Genomic DNA, 23,447 nt, shown 5'->3' with positions numbered 1-23,447 from the left:
ACTGTTGATTCCTGTAAGTCATTACCAATAGTAACAGAGGCACAGACCCAAGCTGATGAATCTCTTATAAATTATGCTCAGGAACTGGAATTGATGCCTACAGAAAAAGTGTTTCAAAGGCAGGGTGATGAACATCACCAGACAGCTCAGCTCCTTGCACTGAAGTGGATTGGATTCTTCTGTAGTATATATCTCAGTAGTCCCTGAAATTCAGCACAGTCACAGTACCACAGAGTGTTAAGGATTGGAAGGGACCTAGAAAGATCATCCAGTTCAACCCCTTGCCAGAGCAGGATCACCTAGAGCAGATCACACAGGAACATATCCAGGCAGGTTTGGAATGTTTCCAGAGAAGACTCTGCCACCTCCCTGGGCAGCCTGTTTCAACCCCTCACCGCTCTCTCAGGAAAGAATTTTTTCCTAATGTCCAACCTAAACCTCCCCTAGCACAACTCAAACCCATTTCCTCTCATCCTGTCGCTGGTTACTTGCCAGAAGAGACCAACACCAGCCTCACTCCAACCTCCTTTCAGGTAGCTGTAGAGAGTAACAAATAAGATCTTTCCTCAGATCTCTCCTCAGCCTTCTTTTCTCCAGACTGGACAACCCCAGCTCTCTCAGCCACTCCCCATACGACTCTCTCCAAACCCCTCCCCAGCCTCATTGCTCTTCTTTGGACACCCTCCAGCCCCTCAATGTCTTTCCTATCCTGTGGTACCCAGAACTGAACCCAGTACTCAAGCTGTGGCCTCACCAGGGCCCAGTACAGAGGTACCATCACTGCCTTACTCCTGCTGGACACCCTGGGTTTGGTACATGCCAGGATGCTGTTGGCCTTCTTGGCCAATTGGGCACTCTGCTGGCTCATGTTCAGCCATCCACCAGCCCCCCCAGATCCTTAACCACCAGGCTTCCTTCCAGCCACTCTGCCTCAAACCTGTAGCATTGCTTGGAGTTTTGTGACCAAAGTGCAGGCTCAATTTAGTGTCATCTGCAAACTTGCTGATGATGCCCTCAATCCCCACACCCAAAGAAGAGTATCACATGCAGAGAGAGTCCAACGGCAAGCAAGGTGGGCAGAGACCTCCCTGTCCAGAACAAAATTCAGGTACTAATCCTGGCAATCCACTGACAAAGGACAGAGAAAGGTTAAGTGTTTCAAGCTGGCAGGTGAGCCCTGGGAGTTCTCTCTATACTGCCTTTGTGTAAGAAGTAAGATCTAATGAACACCAAGTGGAAGTCTCCCTCTTCAACATATTATTCATCATTAACTCTCTTAAACCAGCCTTTGCTAAGCACAACTTTAGAGATTCTGAGGATTCTCCGCCTTGCACAGCACTGATTTGCCTAAGAAAATTCCAGCACCTGCTGGATCTCTCTCTTCCCTACTCTCTAGGGTAAGGTGGGTTGGTATTTACTACCTCACCTTGGAAAAATCTACTTTCTGTTCAATGAAACTTGGGCAAGGCTTAAACAAGGATTATTCTATTCAACTTCAGAGTCAGTTAACTGGCTGTCAAATGGTGAAGAAGAGATGTAAAGAAAGTTTGATTTTCAGAGCATTCTCTGCACCTAGGAACCAAGAAGATAGGATGGCAGCATGCAGAGCTAGGCATTGTTATCCAAGACAAGTCCCAGCCCTTTGGCATTCCTCCTGGAAGGAAAATTTCTTTCCTGTGGCAAAGTCTCTTCTTATGGGTCCCTCTGTCCATTCCATTTGATATAATTCATCCCATGAGACTTCCTGAAACCTCCTTCCTTCATAATTAATATAATTATGGTATCAGCTTGAGAGCTTCTTGCTAGCCCTAGCCAGCTATTGCTCCTTGGCTGCCACAGCACTGCCTCCTAAAGCTGGACACCCAACCCAGCTTTGTCAAACTCACAGCTAGGCAAACTGTTCCTGCAAAACAGCACTTCAAATTATCCCATGAACAAAGGCCTGCTGGTTCAGGCAACCAAACAGGGAAGAGTACCTGGTGAAAGAAACCCAGGAGTGCTCATCTTCCTGAAAGCCAGTCCTCTCAACACACAGACCTTCATATCCTAGTAAACTAAGTGATCAAAAGAGGAATCATTCTTCTCACCAAACCTAAACCATATAGTATAATGCCTGTCTTGTCTCACAACAAGAATGCCATCTGGATTACAGAATCATAGAATGGTCTGGGTTGGAAAGGACCTCCAAAGCCCATCCAGTCCAATCTCCTCTGCAGTCAGCAGGGACATCCTCCACTAGAGCAGGTTGCCCAGACCCATGTAATGCCTCACCTTGAATATCTCCAGGGATGGAGCCACAACCACCTCCCTGGGCAACCTGTTCCAGTGTTCCACTACCCTCATGCTAAAGAACCTGTTCCTAACATCCAACCTAAATCTGCTGTAGTTTGAAGCCATTGCCCCTTGTCCTATCAGTGCAGAGCTTTGTGAAGAGTCTCTCTCCATCCTCCTTGTGGGATTGCACTGGAGCAAGCAAGAACAAAGACAGACTCACTTTTTGTGTGGAAAAGAAATACAAGCAGGATGTGAGTAGGAGGAATGAAGGTAAGACTGACTTGTCAAAACCTGAAAAGAATAGAGCCAACATACCTGGGCATTCCCCATTGCTACAGATCCAGGTGCCACGTCTACAGATGCTGGGAAACAAAGCATGACAAGTTAGGTAAGAGGGCAAGAGTTCAAATCTTCTGGTGAAACTTTTGTCCTAAATGATTGAAACACAGGCTACTGTTTCAGGGAAATTAAACCAATCCCCAACACCCTTTTCATCTCCTTGTTTCTTAAGTTATCCATCCCTTATTAACATAATTCAACAGCAACAGCTGCTAATATGAGCTGGAATGATTGCAAAACCCAAGAGCTTCTCTTTTCCCCATAAAAGAGTTTAACCATTGCTGTGGAACAAATTAATTTCAATGCAGTTCTCAAAGTATATCTATTAATACAATATTTTCATAGGAAAACAAAGTTTCAATCATCAAAGGACCATAGAATCATTTCAGCTGGCAAGGATCTTTTAGACCCATGAGTCCAACCACCAAATGTTTGAAGGGATCATCACACAATCACAGAATTGTCAGGGTTGGAAGGGATCTCAAGGATCATCCAGTTCCAACCCCCCTGCCATGGGCAGGGACACCTCACTCTAGATCAGGTTGCCCAGAGCCACATCCAGCCTAGACTTGAAAACCTCCAGGGATGAGGCTTCCACCACCTCCCTGGGCAACCTGTTCCAGTGTCTCACCACCCTCATGGGGAAGAACTTCCTAACATCTAATCTAAGTCTACCCTCCTCTTGCTTGGAGGATATATTTCAACACCCAGCTCAAAGAGGGGAACTTCTAAGCTAGATCAGTTGACTGAGGACATTGTCCATTTGAGTTTAGAAATCTCCAGGTTGAGGTCCCACAGCCTCTCTGAGCAATTCTCAGTGCTGCACAGTCTCAAGGGAAGAATTTTTTCTTGTGTCTAGACAGGATTTCCCCTGCTGCCACTTGTGTTTGTTGCTTCATGCTCTTTCACTGTTTGTATCTGAGAAGAGTTTTGCCTTCTATTTTTCATAACCCCCTTCAGGCAGTGGAAGTTCCTCCATCAGGCTTGCATCACAAACTCCCCTGATGTGATCATCTCCAGCGTCCTCCACAAGTCTCTCTCCAGTCTTTCAACTTCTCTACAGTGGGAGCCCAGCACTGGCCACACTACTCCAAGTCACAGCCTCAAGTTCAACACAGAAGAGTATTCCTTTAATTACCCCAGCCCTTGAAAATCCTTTGTGAGGGCTCAGTTTATTGAGAACGGTAAATGAAGAGCTCATGGAATGACGTTCTCCATGGCAGTATCAAATCTGATTAACAGGAAGCATTTTCTAACAATAGAGTCTTATCAGGCAGCCCTGATTTCCCAGGAGCACTAAGGTTGAACAGTGTGGTCAAGCTCAAAGCTACAAGACAGCTTCCACAGGAAAAAACCAAGACGCTAATGTCAAAGTTATGGTTCTTATTCCATAACACATGGTGCAGATCACGAAAAACTCCTCATTAAGAGTGATGATGCATGGACCTTCCTTCTGCGTGTGGTGGTCTGCACTAAGACCTTCTTCTATACTCTAATTGGAAATATCTGAGCATTTACACAAAAATCAGAGAGTCTGTGGTCCTGCTCTGGCAGGGGAGTTAGACTCGAAGATCTCCAGAGGTTCCTTCCAACCCCTAACATTCTGTGATCCTGAGATGCCCCTTCCTTTACTCAGGCAGCTAGCACTTGTGTCACAACAACCCCAAGCAATGCTACAGGCCTGAGGAAGTGTGGCTGGAAAGCTGTCTGGTAGAAAGGGACCTGGGGGTTCTAATGGACAAGCAGCTGAAGAGGAGTCAGCAGTGTGCCCAGGTGGCCAAGAAAGCCAAAGGCATCCTGGCTGGGATGAGAAATGCTGTGTCCAGCAGGAGCAGGGAGGGGATTGTCCCCTGGGGCTCAGCTCTGTTGAGGCCACACCTCAAGTATTGTGTCCAGTTTTGGGCACCTCAATACAAGAGATATGTGGAGGTGCTGGAGCCAGTGCAGAGGAGGGCAAGGAAGCTGGGGAAGGGTCTGGAGAATAAATCTGATGAAGAGATACTGAAGGAGCTGGGGATGGTGAGTTTGGAAAAGAGTAGGCTGAGGGGAGACGTTGTTGCTACCTGAAAGAATATTGTGGAGAGGCTGCTGCTGGTCTCTTCTCACAGGTAATTAGTGATAGAACGAGAGGGAATGGCCTCAAGCTGCCACTGGGTAGGTTTAGACTGGACATTAGGAAGAAGTTTTTCCACAGCAAGAGCGTTCAGGCGTTGGAATGTGCTGCCCAGGGAGGGGGTTGAGTCCCCAGTCCTGGATGTGTTTCAAAGTGGTTTGGATGTGGTGCTTGGGGATCTGGTTTAGGGGTAACCCTTGTAGAGTGGGCTTAGTGGTTGGACTTGGTGATCCTGAGGGGCTTTTCCAACCTGAATGTTTCTGTGATTCTCTGATTCCCCTTCAGGCTGGCACTCATGAGTGAAAGAAAAATCCTGAGCCATGCATCTGAGAAGCCTCATTAGCTTTGCATGAGGTTCCAAGCTAACTCCTCTTGGAAAGAAACAGGGTGTAGAGGTTAAATAAACGTAGGAAATCAAAACAAGGACACCACTGCTGACACTAACCAGACATGGGAACCTGCTGGTCAGTCTTATCCACAGGAAACAGGTAGCTCCGCACTGTTTGAAGGAGTATGACCCTCACATTGTTCTAGCAAATATCCCTTTAAAAGCAGAACTGATTTTGTCTGTGAGCAGCTCACTTCTCGGAAGGGAATGTAATTTCCAATAAGAGAGCAGCTCCTTTGCCAATGAAAGACATTTTAAAAGTAGAGGGAGGTTTCTAGAAAGAAAAAAGTCATCTAAACCAAGTGGAAAGACATTTTAAAAGTAGAGGGAGGTTTCTAGAAAGAAAAAAGTCATCTAAACCAAGTGGAAAGACATTTTAAAAGTAGAGGGAGGTTTCTAGAAAGAAAAAAGTCATCTAAACCAAGTGGAAAGACATTTTAAAAGTAGAGGGAGGTTTCTAGAAAGAAAAAAGTCATCTAAACCAAGTGGAAAGACATTTTAAAAGTAGAGGGAGGTTTCTAGAAAGAAAAAAGTCATCTAAACCAAGTGGACAGTATTTAGCTAGAGCAACATAACCACATCAGAGCTACACAGAGTTTACCATGAGTTGCAGTCCTGGGAGATGGTGAAGCCAGGAGGATAATGTTTTCCAGAGTGGATGCAGGAGCAGTCAGAGCTTTCAGTGCAGTGTTCACCATCAAGAAGCTTCCCCTCTGGATAAATCAGGCAGCAGCAGATCCAGATGTCACACACACACACACAGAGGGACACAAGCATAAAGACAGTAAGATTTGCTAGCTCTTCAGATACTTTGGCAAGACTTCACATGTGTTATTATCCACAGTTAGACAGCAGTGAAAAAGGATGAGGCTGGCCAAAAAGCCTCATGGGGGCTGGTGTCTACTTTCCTTCCAGTGCTACCTCTCCCTCAGATGTACTGAACAGAGCACTGCTGGTGCTATTTGCTTAGCAAGTGCCCCAGTCCAAAACACACATATTGGAGCATACAAGTCAGTCAAGGTTGATTAGAGTTGGTCTAGAAAGCTGACTGTTGGACAAATACAAGCAGCTCAATGACTGCAGTCAAGGATGCCCAGACAGGTTTTGTAGTTGTTGTAAGAGGACAGGAGACAAAGTAGGGTATGAAAAAAAATATATATATATAGTTGCATAAAAGTCTAGCAGACAGGGTCTGAAAGAAATGTTATCATATGGAGCTGTGGCTTTTCTCAGCTTCTGCAGGAGCAAAAAAGGAGGAAAGGACAACTCCCCAGCTTGGATCTGGCTACTGAGGTTTGCATATTACACAGATACAGCTACCTATTCTATATGTAACTACTCTCAGAATGATAAATGGAGGTACAGAAGATTTGCAAGACTCAATGGAGATTGCACTACAGGCTAGCAATAGGAGAAAGAACAAGTTCCTTTCTCTGAGATCCCCATGGTGAGAGGTAGTAGGTATTCCTCTGTTTTTAAAAGAACTGCTGTGGCAAACATTTTGTTTGCTGAAAATCCCTTTCCCTCCTCTTTGAGGGACTCCTTCCAGTTGCCTGCAGAGATTGTGGCCCTTCATCCTGGCAGCAGCAGTCACCAGTGACAAGGTAAGGCCTCTTTCTCCCATTCTTCCCACAGAGCTGCCTGGAAAGATCTTTGCTAAGAAAAAAATCCTTTCAGTGAGAGCTACTCAAAACAAGATCTGAGAATTTAAGAGTGGTGTAATCTCTCCAGGGAGCAAAAGACCACAGAATGTCCACTTTTCCCTGGCAGTTGAAACTACACTTACAGCAATTAAAGTAACTGTGGTGCTGCATTTAAGGAAAAACATCTGAGACATTTACTGAACAGATCCTTTCACTCTTGGAGCACTGGAGGGAACCAAAACGAAGGTCTAACCCTCTTCCTAACCCCCAAATCCCTCTGTCAGATCCTCCTGGTTCTCCATGAAACTCAAAGCAGAGTTCTTCCTTGTTGACTGTGCACCAAATAACTGCAAAAGTTTTGAACTGCTGATCATTATTTCTTTTCACATGCAGTCCCTTCTACCAATCATAGAATCACAGAATTGTTAGGGTTGGAAGGGACCTCAAGGATCATCCAGTTCCAACCCCCCTGCCCTGGGGAAGGACACTCTCCACTAGATCAGGCTGATCAGAGCCACATCCAACCTGGACTTAAAAACCTCCAGGGATGAGGCTTCCACCACCTCCCTGGGCAACCTGTTCCAGCCTCTCACCACCCTCATGGGGAAGAACTTCTTCCTAACATCCAATCTGAATCTACCCACTTCTATTTTTGTTCCATTCCCCCTAGTCCTATCACTACCTGACACCCTAAAAAATCTTTCACCACCTTTCTTGTAGCCCCCTTCAGATACTGGAAGGCCACAATAAGGTCTCCTCAGAGCCTTCTCTTCTCCAGACTGAATAGCCCCAACTCTCTCAATCTGTCTCCATAGGAGAGGTGCTCCAGGCCTCTGATCATCTTCATGGCCCTTCTTCTTGTTCCTCATGCAGTACCCTTTCTGTTGAGTTTTTATTTCTCTGATTATCTGTTCCTGTCCCCTTAGACCTTTCCTGTACTGAACTGGACCAGTGCAGCTACCAATGGAAGACTATAGCAAGAGTCCCTACTCAGCCAGTGGCTTCATCTCCTTCAGCTTTTCCCAACACTCCCAGGACCTCTCAAATATAATAGCTAGATCCTTCACAACAAAACAAGCTCCTGTGTCTCGATATATCACCTGTGATGCTCCATGAGCATCCTTCCAGGTCCTGCCACAGAGCGACAGCTTTGAACTTCCAGTAAGAGGCTGGCAGCTCTGAAGCTAAGCTCTGAATGCAACAATAACTCCTCAAGGTTGATGTTGTCACCACTGCCTTGTTTGGGAAATCAGATTGTGGTCTCAGTGAGCTTCCATTACACTTATCTAGTACAAGGGGAGAGTAAAGACCTCTGTGCATTTGCACATAGTCCAGATTGGAAGGGTGAAATGCAGATAATCCTATTAAAACAAATAAAAAAACTACCAACCCCACACCAAACCCCCCATTTCAACCCACAACAAAAACACCAAACCATCTCCACTCCAAAACCCCAAACCAAGCCCACACCAAAACCCCCAAACCAACACCACACCAAAACCCCCAAACCAACCAACAAACAAAAACACCAAACTAACCCTACACCAAAACCCCCAAACCAACCCCACATCAAAACCCCCAAACCAACCCACAAACAAAAAGCACACACATCCTCCCCTCAGGAAGAAAGAAAGAAAGAAACAAAAAAAAAACCCCAACCAGTTAGAAGTTGGTGCCTAAGGAGCTTTGCAAGCAGGAATAAAAACTCTCTTCCTGCAGTTATCTCAAACACAACAGACAGAGAAGGAAGACTGTGGTGATTGGACTTCCCCCCCTTTGAAGCTAATCAAATCTCCTGTACAAACAATTCAGTAAGTGAAATCCTTCATCTAAATCATGAGGATCTTTGGAATTACAGTGTGAGCTCTACACATACTGGTTCTCTGCAAGAAACCCCTTCAGTGTATGCTCTGTTCTTTATTTCTCTAACTTCTAACCAAAAGCAATTCAGCAGGCATCTAAATGTGTCAGTGGTGAGCAGCTCCTCACCCAGAATGGCAACCCTGGAGTATTAGATGGTGCTGATTTTCACAGTAACATTTACTTTTTTTTTTTTTAGTTGGCTCTGAAAAATGGCCCTTTGATGAAGTGAGCATCCAGGCATTATAGAAGCTGGTTTATTTTAGGGCATGCTCCTAGAAAAGAGTATCTGACTTCAGGACAGTTTAAGGCAAGACACAGCTTTCCTTCTTCTAGTAAAATAGGTAGCAGCACTGCCAAATGTTTCTCTGTAAATAACCCAATAAATAAATTACCAGGGCAGCTGCAGCCATCAACACATTGTCCATGACACACTTCATTGATATTCAGGCTCTGGCAGGTTCTGGCACAAGGGGATACACATTCCTTATATTCCATGCCAACTGGACAACTTGGACCTGAAACAATTAAAAGAAATTAGAGATGTAAAATCCTTAATAATGCTTCAATAAATCCCTTAATTATCAAAGGCTGAACCATGGAGACAACAACAAAAAAAAAAAAAGTCACATCCCCTTTCAACCAATGACTTCTTTCTCAGAAGCAGAACATTTACCAAACACTTGATTTGCAGTTTGCTGCAGTGTCATCTGTCAGGTTGCACAGTAACTACTTAGAGATTTCTTTGCTAGTAAACTGAGTCACAGAATCACAGAAACATTCAGGTTGGAAGAGACCCTCAGGATCACCAAGGCCAACCCATAAGCCTGCTCTACAAGGTGCACCCCTAAACCATATCCCCAAGCACCACATCCAAAGGTCTTATTACTGAGGCCAGGCACATCAAGAATAAGCAAACCCCGGGAGTATTTTTGCACTCATATCAAAGTAGTTTGCACAGACAAGCATCTTCTGTACAGCTAAACTACACAGCTACCCCAACCATTTGTGAAATTACACTGGTTTGTGTCTCCAGAGGCAACTGGGAGACAGTTAAAACTCTGAAATCCCATTTTTCTTCCAGAAAAGTGCTAGCACAGGAAAACATCCATCCTGTGGGATCTTCACCACTGTCATTACCTAAGCCAGGCCATTATGCAAGCACACATTTACAGCCCTTCCTCCATTCTCGTGCATGGACATACCCCACAAGCCTGTGTGGGCATGGAGTGGGAAGGAAAGATTAGAGCCTGCTCTTTCCTAGAAAATCCTCCACTGAAGGAGGTGGGAGGATAACAGAGGAGCAGTTTTGTTCTCTGTGACTGCAGAGCCTGAGGACTAGCTCGCTCTAGTACAGTGTGCCCAGCACTAGGAGCCATCCAATGCAGCAGAGCATTTCATGCTTCTCATGCAGCTATCATTATCTCCTGAGGAAAGCATCATAAACAAGATGAATCAGAGAATCATAGAATGGTTTGGGTTGGAAGGAACCTCCAAAGCTCATCTAGTCCAACCCCCCTGCAGTCAGCAGGGACATCCTCCAGTAGAGCAGGTGGCTCAGAACCTCAGCTTGAATACGTCCAGGGATGGGGCCTCAACTCCCTCTCTGGGCAACCTGTTGCAGTGTTCCACCAACCTCATGCTCAAGAACTTGTTCCTAACACCCAGCCTAAATCTGCTCATCTCTCATTTCAAACCTTTGCCCCTTGTCCTATCACTGCAGGCCTTGGCAAGCAGTTCCTCTGCAGCCTTCTTGGAGCCCTCTTCAGGTACTGAAAAGCTGCTCTTAGGACAGCCTGGAGCTTTCTCTTCTCCAGGCTGAACAACCTCAACTCCCTCAGCCTGTCCTCATAGCAAGGCTGCTCCAGCCCCCTGATCATCTCTGTGGCCCTCCTCTGGACCTGCTCCATCAGGTCCATGTCCTTCCTATGCTGAGGGCCCCAGAGCTGGAGCTCCTGATGTCATAGCAAGCCACTTCTCTTTTCCCTGACTCAGAAAAAACTTGTGAAGTTTAGCGTCAGAAATGAGCCCTGAAACTCTCAGGAACTGTTCATCTCATTCATGGTTTTAGTCAGACTTACAGACAGACCTAAAAAAAATAGGTTCCCTAGCTTGCACCCTGAGCAATCAGGCAAGTTTTCATCAGATTTCTTTTTCGAAGTCCCAGGCTGAGAGAGTTGGGGTTGTTCAGCTTTGAGAAAAGAAGGGTCCAGGAAGACCTTAGAGCAGCCTTCCAGTACCTGAAGGGAGCCACAAGAAAGCCAAAAATCTTTACAAGGGCTTGTAGTGATAGGATGGGTGGGAATGGATTGAAGCTTGAGGAGGGCAGATTTAGACTGGAGATTAGGAAGAAATTCTTTGCAGTGAGGGTGGTGAGACACTGGAACAGGTTGCCCAGGAAGGTCATGGGTGCCCCCTCCCTGCAGGTGTTCAAGGCCAGGTTGGATGAGACCCGAGCTAGTGGGAGGTGTCCCTGCCCAGGGCAGGGTGGTTAGAACTAGATGATATTTAAGGTCCCTTCCAACCTAAACCATTCTATGAATCCATGAATCCCTTGAACAAGTGCTTGGCAGTATCTTCCTGCTCTAACCATAACCTGCAGGCATGGTTTTCTTCAGTGAGGGCCAAAAGTAGCATCTTTTTCACCAGAGAAAAATGTTGTCAGTACCAATCACCCAGTTATCCCATGAAGTCAATTTACATGGACATCCTGAGAAAATGATCCTTCCTGTGCAATGTGAACACAGGAGAAAAATCATTGAGATAATGATATTAGGTGATTGACTTACTAATTTCTGTGGTTGTGTGTTTCACTGGGCTTCCGCAGTGGAGCTAGATGTGCACAGCAATGCTGGCTGCAAACATGACCTTTCCTCTACAAACACAACCCATGTGAGTCTAGCTACGCACTTCCTTGTTACAAAACCTCAGCAGAGATGCAATCAGGACCTCTGACCTCAGCAAACCTGCGCTAATAAAGGCAGCGTTCCGAGATGCAATCGGGATCTCTAGCCTACACAACATCAGGCTTAAGAAAATCAACAGGGGTTCTTATTCATAGAATGGTTTAGGTTAGAAGGGACCTTCAAGAGCATCCAGTTCCAACCCCCCCTGCCATGGGCAGGGACACCTCTCACTGGCCCAGGCAGCTCAAGGCTTCATCCAACCTGGCTTTGAACACCTCCAGGGACAGGGCATCCATGACCTCCCTAGGCATGCAGTGTCTCCCCACCCTCACTGCAAAGAATTTCTTCCTTATCTCCAGTCTAAATCTGCCCTCCTCAAGCTTCAATCCATTCCCACCCATCCTATCACTACAATCCCTTGTCAAAAGTCCCTTCCTGCCTTTCTTGTACACCCTTCAGGTACTGGAAGGCTGCTCTAAGGTCTCCCCAGAGCCTTCCTTTCTCCAGGCTGAAAGACTCAAATCTCAGCCTGTCTCCGCAGAAGAGGTTCTCCAGCCCTCTGATCATCTCTGTGGCCTCCTCTGCACCCTCTCCAGCATCAAAATGTCCCTCTTATGCTGGGGATGCTGGAATTGGAAGCAGTGCTGCAGGTGGGGTCTCAGCACAGCAGAATCCCCTCCCTGTCCTGCTGCTCTCCCTGCTTTGGATGCAGCCCAGCACACAGCTGCCTGCTGGGCTGCCAGTGACCATTGCTGCCTCATGGGGAGTTTGTCAGCAGCTGACACCCCCAAGTCCTTCCCCTCCAGACTGCTCTGGAGCCACTCCTCACCCAGCCTGGATCTGTGTTTGGAATTGCCTGACCCAGGTGCAGGACCTTGCACTTGGCCTTGTTGAAGTTCATGATGTTGCATCTTGCAAAGAAATCAGAAATCATTTGTCTGCTGTGGGATGCAGAGAGGGCAAAGAAAATCAGACTGCTCTTGAGCATCTCAATTTCAATGTAATTGGTTCAGGTAAATAAAGATGAAGCCATTGTCTTTATGAGAAAATGTCAAGGAGAGCTTGTCATGATGATGTTGACTCAGGAGTAAAGCCTGGATAACCCAGCACATCTCAGTCATAGGTGGCATAGCTGCTGAACATCCTGTCTATTCCTTTATGTATGAATTGAGTCTTCCCTGACTTCATATATCATGATGGGAGACCTGTAACAGCTCAGGCTTTTCCTCATATATGCTTCAAACAATCCTGCCTTAGATATAACTAGGAAAAAAAGCTGGGTGATGAACAGCTGAAAGGGGGAGCAAATAAAGGCACTTCAGAAAAATCAAAATGACAGTCACTTCAGACTGTAACTTGTCATACCTGAGTCAACTGAAATCAACATCCTAAAAATGCAGTAGTTGTTTTTAGCTGTAGAACAGAGAGCTACCAGACAACTGTGATCTCGTGTGGGGTAAGGAACCTAGGAATAAAACTGTCAGCTTACTGCATGAGCTCTCTTCAGGCCACCCATCCAAAATCACTCCTTCATGAGCACAGCTCCTTGCATAGTCAAGGAACACTGAGCAATGACAGTCCACGTGCTGGCTGCAGGAACAGATGTCTCTTTCACACAGATCGATGTACGGCTCTGGATCGACTCGATGGTGGCACCGGGAGAAGGTCAAAGATGTTCTTAGCAGCTGGCAGGTTTCCATGACACCCTGCACAACAAGTGAAGAACAAAGGGAGAGAGAGAGAGAGAGAGAGAGAGAAAAGGGCACAAAATGAGTTACTATAGTCTCAGGAAGAAGGGAGAAATGCAGATTTTTTCCAAACACAGTCACCACTGCTGTTAAATAACATTGTAGTCCGGGCAACCTTATCTAGTTGAGGATGTCCCTGCTTACTGTAGAGGTGGTTGGGTTATCATAGAATCATAGAACTGTTAGGGTTGGAACCCAATTGGAATCCAGTTCCAACCCCCCTGCCATGGGCAGGGACACCTCACACTACATCAGGTTGCCCAGAGCCACATCCAGCCTGGACTTAAAAACCTCCAGGGATGAGGCTTCCACCACCTCCCTGGGCAACCTGTTCCAGTGTCTCACCACCCTCATGGTAAAGAACTTCTTCCTGACATCCACTCTGAATGTACCCATTTCTAGTTTTGTTCCATTCCCACCAGTCCTATCACTACCTGACACCTTAAAAAGTCCCTCCCCAGCTTTCTTGTAGCCCCCTTCAGATACTGGAAGGCCACAATAAGGTCTCCTCAGAGCCTTCTCTTCTCCAGACTGAACAACCCCAATTCTCTCAGCCTATCCTCGTAGGAGAGGAGCTCCAGCCCTCTGATCATCTTCATGGCCCTTCCCTGGACACATCCATTTCCTTCTCATAACAGGGGCTCCAGAACTGGACACAATACTCTGGGTGGGGTCTCACCAGACTGAAGTAGAGGGGGAAATCACCTCCCTCGACCTGTTGGCCACACTTCTCTTGATGCAGCCCAGGCTCTGGTTGGCTTTCTGGGCTGCAAGTGCTCACTGCTGGCTCATGTTGAGCTTCTCATCCACCAGCACCCCCAAGCCCTTTTCTTCAGAGCTGCTCTCAAGCCAGCCCCTGCCCAGCCTATATCAGTGCCTGGGATTACCCCAACCCAGAAGCAGGACCTTGCACTTGGTCTTGTTGAACTTCATGAGGCTGGATTGGTTAGAAGACCTTTAGAGGTCCCTTCCAACCCAAACCATTCTATGATTCTATAATTTAATACCACCATGTAGTTAAATAGAATAATAGTCAGGAGTTCGCAGTGAGCTCCATCCATTTATTCACCACACAGATATCTACACAAAGATACATCAATATGTTGGTTGTTATAAAATGGATCTTCATCCAAGGGGTGTTTCCTGCAGAAATACATCTGTTAGCCCCACCCCTGGAGATATTCAAGTTCATGCTTTACAAGGCTCTGAGCAACCTGATGTAGTGGAGGATGTCCCTGCTGACTGCAGGGGGGCTGGACTGGATGACCTTTGGAGATCCTCATCCTATCACTGCAGGCCTCCACTAAAACAGGATGCTCAAAATCTTGTCCAGCCTCACCTTGAGTATCTCCAGGGATGGGACCTGAACTACCTCCCTGGTCAACCTGCTGCACCACCCTCATGCTAAAGAACTTGTTCCTCACATCCAATCTAAATCTGCTCTCCTCTCATTTCAAACCATTGCCCCTTGTCCTGTCACTGCAGGCCTTTGCAAACAGTCCCTCTGCAGCCTTCTTGGAGCCCCCTTCAGCTACTGGAAGGCCACTATTAGGTTGTACCCTCAGGGTGGAAGTAACAACAACAGAAGCAGCCAAAAAAGCTTTTAAAGCAGCACTTCAAAGATAAAAGTGATATAATGAAAAGTGAACTCAGAGGCATACAGAGGATGAGCAGTGTAGCAACTCCTGGACCAAAGCCTTGGTGCAGATACTATCAAATGCAATAGAAGAGCAGTACATGCAATAAGCCCATTAATAACTTTTCTTAATAAGGTAATAGCCTTGTTTAAAAGGTAATAAAATTAAACTGATACATTGCAACAGAACTCAGCCTCTGTTTCTACCACTTTTAATGTTTAGTGGAACACACAATCTTTCATGACCATGTGTATATCAAAAATGTAAATGTTAGACGTGAAAGTGCCTTCCTCAATAAAGGAGATTCCACATGGGAAAAAAACCACACCACCTCCTTCCCCCTGCCTCCCCATATTGTTCATTAGTCTTGGGAATGGGTTGAGGGCGGGTCTGAAGAAAAAGACTTGGAGGTGTTGGTTGCTGAGAAGTTCTCCATGAGCCAGCAGTGCCCTCATGCAGCCTAGAAGGCAGCTGTGTGCTGGGCTGCAGCCAGAGGAGTGTGGCCAGCAGGGCAAGAGAGGGGATTCTGCCCCTTGACTCTGCTCTGCTGAGACCCCCACCTCCAATCCTGCCTCCAGTTCTGGTGTCCCCAACATAAAAAGGACACAGAGCTGTTGGAGAGAGTCTGGAGGAGGCCACAGAGATGATCCAAGGGCTGGAGCACCTCTGCTGTGAGGATAGGCAGAGGGAGCTGGGGGTGTTCAGGCTACAGAAGAGAAGACTCTGGGAGGACCTTAGAGCTGCTTTCCAGTACCTGAAGGGATCCTACAGGAAGGATGCAGAGGAACTTTTCATAAGAGTGTCTAGAGACAGGACAAGGGGGAGTGGTTTGAAGCTAAAGGACAGTAGATATAAGCTGGAGCTAAGGAAGAAGTCCTTCAGTACCAGGGTGGTGAGACTCTGGAATAGGCTGCCCAGGGAGGCTGTGGATGCCTCCTCCCTGGAGGTGTTCAAGGCCAGGCTGGATGAAGGCTTGAGCAGCTAAGTCTAGTTGAGAGGTGTCCCTGCCCATGGTGGGGAGGTTGGAGGAGATGATCTCTGAGGTGGCTTCCAACCTAAGCCATTCTATGATGATTCCATGAAACTAAAACATAACTAAGGACTGAGCTCCAGGTGATCATCAATAAACCAAGTGGTGAATATTAGAAAGCAAAAAGCAGTTCATTTTCTCTATGTAAGCATCTTTTTGCCATTCAACTTGCTCCCAGTTTTCCTGTGTCTTTGTACAGGGAACTACAGCTGAAATTTCCCCACTATTTAGACATATCTCAACGTTGTGATTAATTACTGGACACAAGGTGAAATATGGCTAAATCCAAACAGTTACCAAACACAACAAAAACTTTCACCACAAGTGTGGTCAAACACTGCAACAAGTGTCCAGAGAGGCTGTGGAGCCACCACTCTTGGAGATAATAGATAAGGACCAAAGGAACCTGAGCTAAGAGGCCTTGTTGCAAGCAGGAGGTTGGACTAGATGGCCTCCAATGCTGTCTTCCAACTTAAACCATTCTGTGAATTCTTTTTTTTTTTTCTCCTTTCTTCAAAACTCAGTGGTCAGGCTGAACTAATAGTGATCCCTGCTCTGTAGTTCAGGGGACAATGCACATACAAGGTGAGCACCAGGTATTGGCAGGCTGTACACCCACTGCTGTAACATTCCTGCTTATGGAACAACAGTCCTGGAAGCAGCTCCACACAGATACTGAAATATGACAGAATCACAGAAACATTCAGGTTGGAAAAGCCCCTCAGGATCACCAAGTCCAACCCAGAACCCTACTCTACAAGGGTCACCCCTAAACCAGATCCCCACGCACCACATCCAAACCACCTTTAAACACATCCAGGCTTGGAGACTCAACCACCTCCCTGGGCAGCACATTCCAATCCCTGACCACTCTTGCCCTGAAAAAATTATTCCTAATGTCCAGTCTAAACCTACCCAATTGCAGCTTGAGGCCACTTCCTCTTGTTCTATCAAAACCCAACAGACCAGGGAGCCAAGCCTCAAGGTGAAACAGTCCTTAGAGCACAAGTGGCTGTAAGATTAAAAGTAGCAGAACTGACTGCAGCATCCAAAACACAGGTGACAGTCTTGAAACTTCTCCCTTGACTTCTGCATGAGTTCTAAGAACCAACGTTCTTTAAATGGGTTGGCAATATCCTGGCACTGAAAACCACAAACTTGCTGACCTCCTTTCTGCCTCAGTCCTAACACAGAGCTGTAGGTGGAATTTTCTACATTCTTTCAATTTCTGTGGCATTTCTTTCTGCTCCTGCATGAACTGCATTTGTCTGTGGCTTAACATTTGCCATTAGAGAGATACAACCTAAAACCCAACAGATTCACAGTGATCCAGGCTGGGTCTCAGCACAGCAGATTCCCCTCCCTGTCCTGCTGCTCTCCCTGCTTTGGATGCAGCCCAGCACACAGCTGCCTGCTGGGCTGCCAGTGACCATTGCTGCCTCATGGGGAGTTTGTCAGCAGCTGACACCCCCAAGTCCTTCCCCTCCAGACTGCTCTGGAGCCACTCCTCACCCAGCCTGGATTTGTGCTTGGGATTGCCTGACCCAGGTGCAGGACCTTGCACTTGGCCTTGTTGAACTTCATGATGTTGCATCTTGCAAAGAAATCAGAAATTACCTGTCCAAGGATGCTAATGTGGGATGTAGAGAGGGCAAAAAAAACCACAGACCTGCCCTGAGTGGGGGGACAGCAGGGATGCACTGAAGCAAAGCTGTTGTTTTCCTCACCTAGCAGCTGACTGCCTGGCAGGGAAGGAGGCTGGGAGATGGAGGAGATTTTACATTCCTGAAGCTGAAGCAAACAAACAAAGCAGGCCATTAAGAAGCCCTACATTCTTCAGGGGGACTGGTTTGGCTGGATTTCTATTAATAGCACAGTGCTTATTCTTGCACAGTGAATAAATTAAGCCAACTTTAAATGCTGTGAGAGCATGAGCTCACAGGAGACAGAAGATAATTTCACCTAGTTTGTGAACAGAGAGCACATTTTATCCCACAAAACCCTCAATACTTAACACAGTCTGTATAAAAGACACAACTGTTGCAGCCTGCCCATCAGACAAGGCTTCACCCTGTATGCCACTCCCTGACCTCAGCTGCAGTGCTGACATTTTTTAAACATTAAGCTTGCCTGAACAAGATAAAATTCCTGCAGGCACAACCAGTGGCAACAACTTGCCTTGCTCTAGAACTGCAGCTGAGTTCAAAACACAGTCCTGTCCCTCAGAAAACATCTCAGCCAGGTTGAAACTCCTCATGCTTAGGTCACACCCTTGGCACCATGCATCACTGAGTACCGTGTCCAGTTCTGGGCTCCTCAATTTAAGGAGGACATTGAGATACTTGAATGTGTCCAGAGAAGGGCAACAAGGCTGGTGAGAGGTCTGGAGCACAAGTCTCATGAGGAGAGGCTGAGGGAGCTGGGGGTGTTTAGCCTGGAGAAGAGAAAGCTCCAGGGAGACCTAATAGCAGCCTTCCAGTAGCTGAAGGGGACTCCAAGAAGGCTGCAGAGGGACTGTTTGCAAAGGCCTGCAGTGACAGGAAAAGGGACAATGGTTTGAAATGAGAGCAGATTTAGACTGGATACTAGGGAAAAGTTCTTCAGCATGAGAGTGGAGGAACACTGGCACAGGTTGCCCAGGGAGGTGGTTGGGGCCCCACCCCTGGAGATATTCAACATCAGGCAAAACAGGGCCCTGGGCAACCTGCTCTAGTGGAGGATGTCCCTGCTGACTGCAGAAGGAGTTGGACTAGCTGACTTTTGGAGGTCCCTTCCAACACAAACCATTCTATAATTAGAATCATAGAATCACAGAATTGTCAGGGTTGGAAGGGACCTCAAGGATCATCCAGTTCCAACCCCCCTGCCAGGGGCAGGGACACCTCACACTAGATCAGGTTGCCCAGAGCCACATCCAGCCTGGCCTTAAAAACCTCCAGGGATGAGACTTCCACCACCTCCCTGGGCAACCTGTTCCAGTGTCTCAACACCTTCATGGTGGAGAATTTCTTCCTAACATCCAATCTGAATCTCCCCACTTCTAGTTTTGCTCCATTCCCCCTAGTCCTATCACTACCTGACACCTTAAAAAGTCCCTCCCCAGCTTTCTTGTAGCCCCCTTCAGATACTGGAAGGCCACAATAAGGTCTCCTCAGAGCCTTTTCTTCTCCAGACTGAACAACCCCAACTCTCTCACAGTCTGTCTTCACAGGAGAGGAGCTCCAGCCCTCTGATCATCCTCATGGCCCTTCTCTGGACATGTTCCAGCACCTCCAGATCTTTCTTGTAATAGGGGCTCCAGAACTGGACACAATACTCCAGGTGGGGTCTCACCAGAGCTGTGCAGAGGGGGAGAATCACCTCCCTTGACCTGCTGGCCACACTTCTCTTGATGCAGCCCAGGACACAGTTGGCTTTCTGGGCTGCAAGTGTTCACCACATCAGCTGCACTGGCTCAGGACAAAGCAACAAGCATCTGGCAAGGGAAGCTGTTGAAGTCACCATAAGCACTTGTGTGCTGAACATCTAATCAAACAATTGATGATGAATGGTTAATGACCAATGTCCTTACTTCTTAATTATGTTCTGCTTGCTGCAAGATAATGTCTGCAACCCTGAGAATTATTTCAATGCTCCAAAGAATGCTCCAAAGTCACCTTCTTTCTAAAATCCAAAGTCACCTTCTTTCTAAAATCCAGGCCTCTAATCATCCTCATGGCCCTTCTCTGGACATGTTCCAGCACCTCCACAACCTTCTTGTAACAGGGGCTCCAGAACTGGACACAGTACTTCATGTGGGGTCTCACCAGAGTGGAGCAGAGGGGGAGAATCACCTCCCTTGCTCTGCTGGCCACACTTCTCTTGCTGCAGCCCAGGATGTGATTTGCTTTCTGGGCTGCAAGAGCACACTGGTGGTTCATGCTGAGCTTCTCATCCACCAGCACCCCCAAGCTCTTTCCTTCAGGGTTGTTGGTTTCTTTATCTGTATTTTTTATCTGTATTTGGGTGTTGGGTTTTGGAGGGGAGAGGACAGTGGGAAGGGGATATGTGTACTACATTTTTTTAATCTGTTTAAATGTATTGGTGTTGGGTTTTGGAGGGGAGAGGACAGGGGACAGGGTATGTGTATACTACATTTTTTTAATCTGTTTAAATGTCTTGGTGTTGGGTTTTGGAGGGAAGAGGACAGGGGACAGGGTATGTGTATACTACATTTTTTTAATCTGTTTAAATGTCTTGGTGTTGGGTTTTGAAGGAGAGAGGACAGGGGATATGTATACTACATTTTTTAAATCTGTTTAAATGTATTGGTGTTGGGTTTTGGAGGGGAGAGGACAGGGGGAAGGGGATATGTGTACTACATTTTTTTAAAGAAAGGAAACAGGCAGGGTGCAGCAGGAGAAAAAAAAAATTGCTAGGGAGTAACTATTCCTTTCTTAACAGTGTGTGTAAGACAAACATCAGTCATAATAAGTGGTCTCCAAGGCTGCTTCAATACAGCACCAGGCAGCCCAGGGTAGAAATGCTCCTGCTAGCACCAGCCAGAGTGTGCAGAGAGGGCACAGTTATCAGCTCAGGAACTGCAAGCATCCATCTGTATACTGCAGCCAGCCCCACTCTGGCTCACAGAGAGGCTGGGAGTGCCCACAGACAGCTCAGTGATTCACTGTGCAAGTGTCACTTCCACCTTCTGCCTGCACCTGACCTACATACATCAGCCTCATGGTTGACTTCTGCCAGGCTGGATGAGGAGCTGCACACCTTGCTCCAGTGCAGCAGCAAGATCAGTGCCCCAGGAAGCTACCTTCAGAGCACACTGCACCTCAGAAACCCAAGATGGGTACCTCCTAGGCCTCACAGCTTAACCACTTGCTGAGGGAGGAGCACATTAGCTACAGGCATAGATTGAAGGAAGCATTTGTGTTCCTCTGCCAAAGGACAGGCAAACTGCCTTCAGGAAGTGGAGGACCAAGAGCAGAATGCTATCTTGTGGCACCAACCTTCTCTGCAATATCAGATGAGATGTTGCAAGTGTTGCTTGGAGTCTGCACTCTCTTGCACCGCTTGTTTTCACTGTGCAAAGCCCAGGAGTTTGCAAAATCATAACTGTTTGCCACAAGGGTCCCTGGGAAGGAAGAAGAGAAGCACAGAACGGGGTGGTTTAGGGGGGTGAGCAACAAGTGGGTTACACTGGCTGCTACCAGAGCCATAATCTACTGAAAGATACTTCCAAAAATGAAGCCTGTTGTATCAAATTAATTTCTATTCCAAGTAGACTCACTGCAGAAAAGGCACTTCCAAACACATCTGGACTGAGTCTTACAGAGGACCTCTCTGTGCTCAAGGACAGACTAAAGCCTGTAGAAGGCAGATCCCAGCACATTCCATGCATGCATGAACATAGTAGGAGATATTTGGTGGTCAGCTTTAATCTGCAGAAGCCTAAGCATGCCTACACATTTTCCTACTCTTTAAAAGCTGTCAATAAAACATAGAACCATAGAATGGTTTAGGCTGGAAGGAGCCTTAAAGGTCAACCAGTTCCAATCCCCATGCCATGGGCAGGGACACCTTCCACCAGACCAGGTTGCTCAAGGCTCTGTCCAGCCTGGCCTTGAACACCTCCACGGAGGGAGCATCCACAACCTCCCTAGACAACCTGTCCCAGAGTCTCACCAAGACATATTACGGAGGGAAAGAAAATTAAAACAAAACAAAACAAAACAAAACACCAAAAAACCCCACAACAACAACAAAAAAAGAGAAGCTGTTCTCCCTAAGCAAAGAAAGGATTATCATTCCTGATCCCAACCAGCCTTGATTTGTCTCTTACCTGAAACTAAATCTCATGTGCAAAGAAATTTAGATACCGTAAATGCTTGTGCCCATGATATTTTTGTGTAAGATCATAGAATGGTTTGGGTTGGAAGGGACCCCCTTGCATTGAGCACAGACATTCTCCACTAGAGCAGGTTGCCCAGAGCCTTGTCAAGCCTCACCTTGAATATCTCCAGGGATGGAGCCTCAACCACCTCCTTGGGCAACCTGTTGCAGCGTTCCATCAGCCTCATGCTAAAGAACTTGTTGCTAACATCCAGTCTAAATCTGCTCTGCTCTCATTTCAAACCATTGTCCCTCATCCTGTCACTGCAGGCCTTTGCAAACAGTCCCTCTGCAGCCTTCTAGTAGCCCCCTTCAGGTACTGGAAAGTTGCTATTAGGCCTTCCTGGAGCTTTCTCCAGGCTGAGCACTCCCAGCTCCCTCAGCCTGTCCTCACAGGGTGTCCTGAAGCATGCTCCTCTGTCCCAACACAAGCAGCTCCTGTCCCAGGCATGGGATGATTTGCACCCACTTTGCATGAGAACAAAACTGAAGGCATTGATGCATATGGCTGCCACTTGCTGGGAAGTACAAGCCAGGTCACTGCTTCTCTTGCTCCATGCTTCTGAGAAGGGGGATCCTCCCTGAAAGGGAATGTTCCCTCCTCCCTCTCTTGTCTCCCATGGCCTGGCTGATTCAAGGATTAGCTCTGCTACAAAATAATTCATTTCCTGACTCTCTCCTGTCTGCAGCTCTGCTTTTTAAAACCCTGCTGCATGTGAGAGGATCATTTCCCACTGTTAACACCTTCCCAGGACTTTATGCAGACAGAGACTGTTGAAATATAACCCTGACTGTGTCTGAAAAATAGAAACGCTTCTCAAACACATCTACATATCACAAAAATACGAAAAAAATATCATTATACATCTGTATGTATATATAATAAAATTGAATTTAGCTACCTGCTGTACATTGAGTACAAACACACAGAACATAACTGAACAGTCCTGAAATGAGTTGGGAGTCATGAAAACTACACTGAGAAGGCTAAGGTGGATGTACTGAAGCCAGTAGCTTTTTAGTAGACTGATTTTTGTAAGCCACAAATTAGGAGATTCTAAATGTAGCATTTGTTAGACCCAAAGCAGGTATCAAAAGAGGAAGACTCTGAGAAAAGGATGACATCAAAAGGTAGTAAAGGGCATGATGTTTTCACCTCTGCAGATAGAACTCAGCACAGGAAAATGAAAAAGAAAGCTACAAGAAGAATCAGAGAATGGTAGGGGCTGGGAGTGACCTCTGGAGATCATTAAGTCCAACCCTCCTGACAAAGTAGGATCGTCTAGGGCAGGTCACACAAGGATGTGTCCAGGTCAGTTTTGAAAGTCTCCAGAGAAGGAGACTCCACAACCTCTCTGGGCAGCCTGCTCCAGGGCTCTGGCACCCTCACACCAAAGAAATTTTTCCTCATATTGAGATGGATCTTCCTGTGTTCCAGTTTGTGTCCATTGCCTATCATCCTGTCACAGGACACCACTGAAAAGAGACTGACTTCATCTTCTTGACACCCACCCTTTCGAGGTGTTTGTAAACACTGCTCAGATCACCTCTCAGTCTTCTCTCTGAGCTAAAGAGCCCCAGGTGTCTCAGCTTCTCATCATAACAGATGTCCTATTCCCTTAATCA

General features: G+C 46.7%; 1 protein-coding gene across 1 annotated transcript in view; it reads right to left on the bottom strand.

Moving 5' to 3' along the window:
- VWF (von Willebrand factor) overlaps window positions 1-23,447 on the bottom strand; it is a 160,032-nt gene that overhangs the window by 122,574 nt on the left and 14,011 nt on the right. The window contains exons 5-9 of the mRNA XM_054399900.1: window positions 20,939-21,063; window positions 13,013-13,229; window positions 9,013-9,135; window positions 5,716-5,827; window positions 2,590-2,636 (exon numbers count right to left, since the gene is read on the bottom strand). Coding sequence (XP_054255875.1) covers window positions 2,590-2,636; window positions 5,716-5,827; window positions 9,013-9,135; window positions 13,013-13,229; window positions 20,939-21,063 — 624 coding nt within the window. The remainder of the gene's footprint in view (window positions 1-2,589; window positions 2,637-5,715; window positions 5,828-9,012; window positions 9,136-13,012; window positions 13,230-20,938; window positions 21,064-23,447) is intronic.

This window comes from Indicator indicator, chromosome 3 (genome assembly GCF_027791375.1).
Source record: "Indicator indicator isolate 239-I01 chromosome 3, UM_Iind_1.1, whole genome shotgun sequence".
Taxonomy (NCBI): Eukaryota; Metazoa; Chordata; class Aves; order Piciformes; family Indicatoridae; genus Indicator; species Indicator indicator.
Note: the sequence above shows the minus strand (reverse complement) of the source record. Positions and strands in the feature narration are given on the sequence as shown.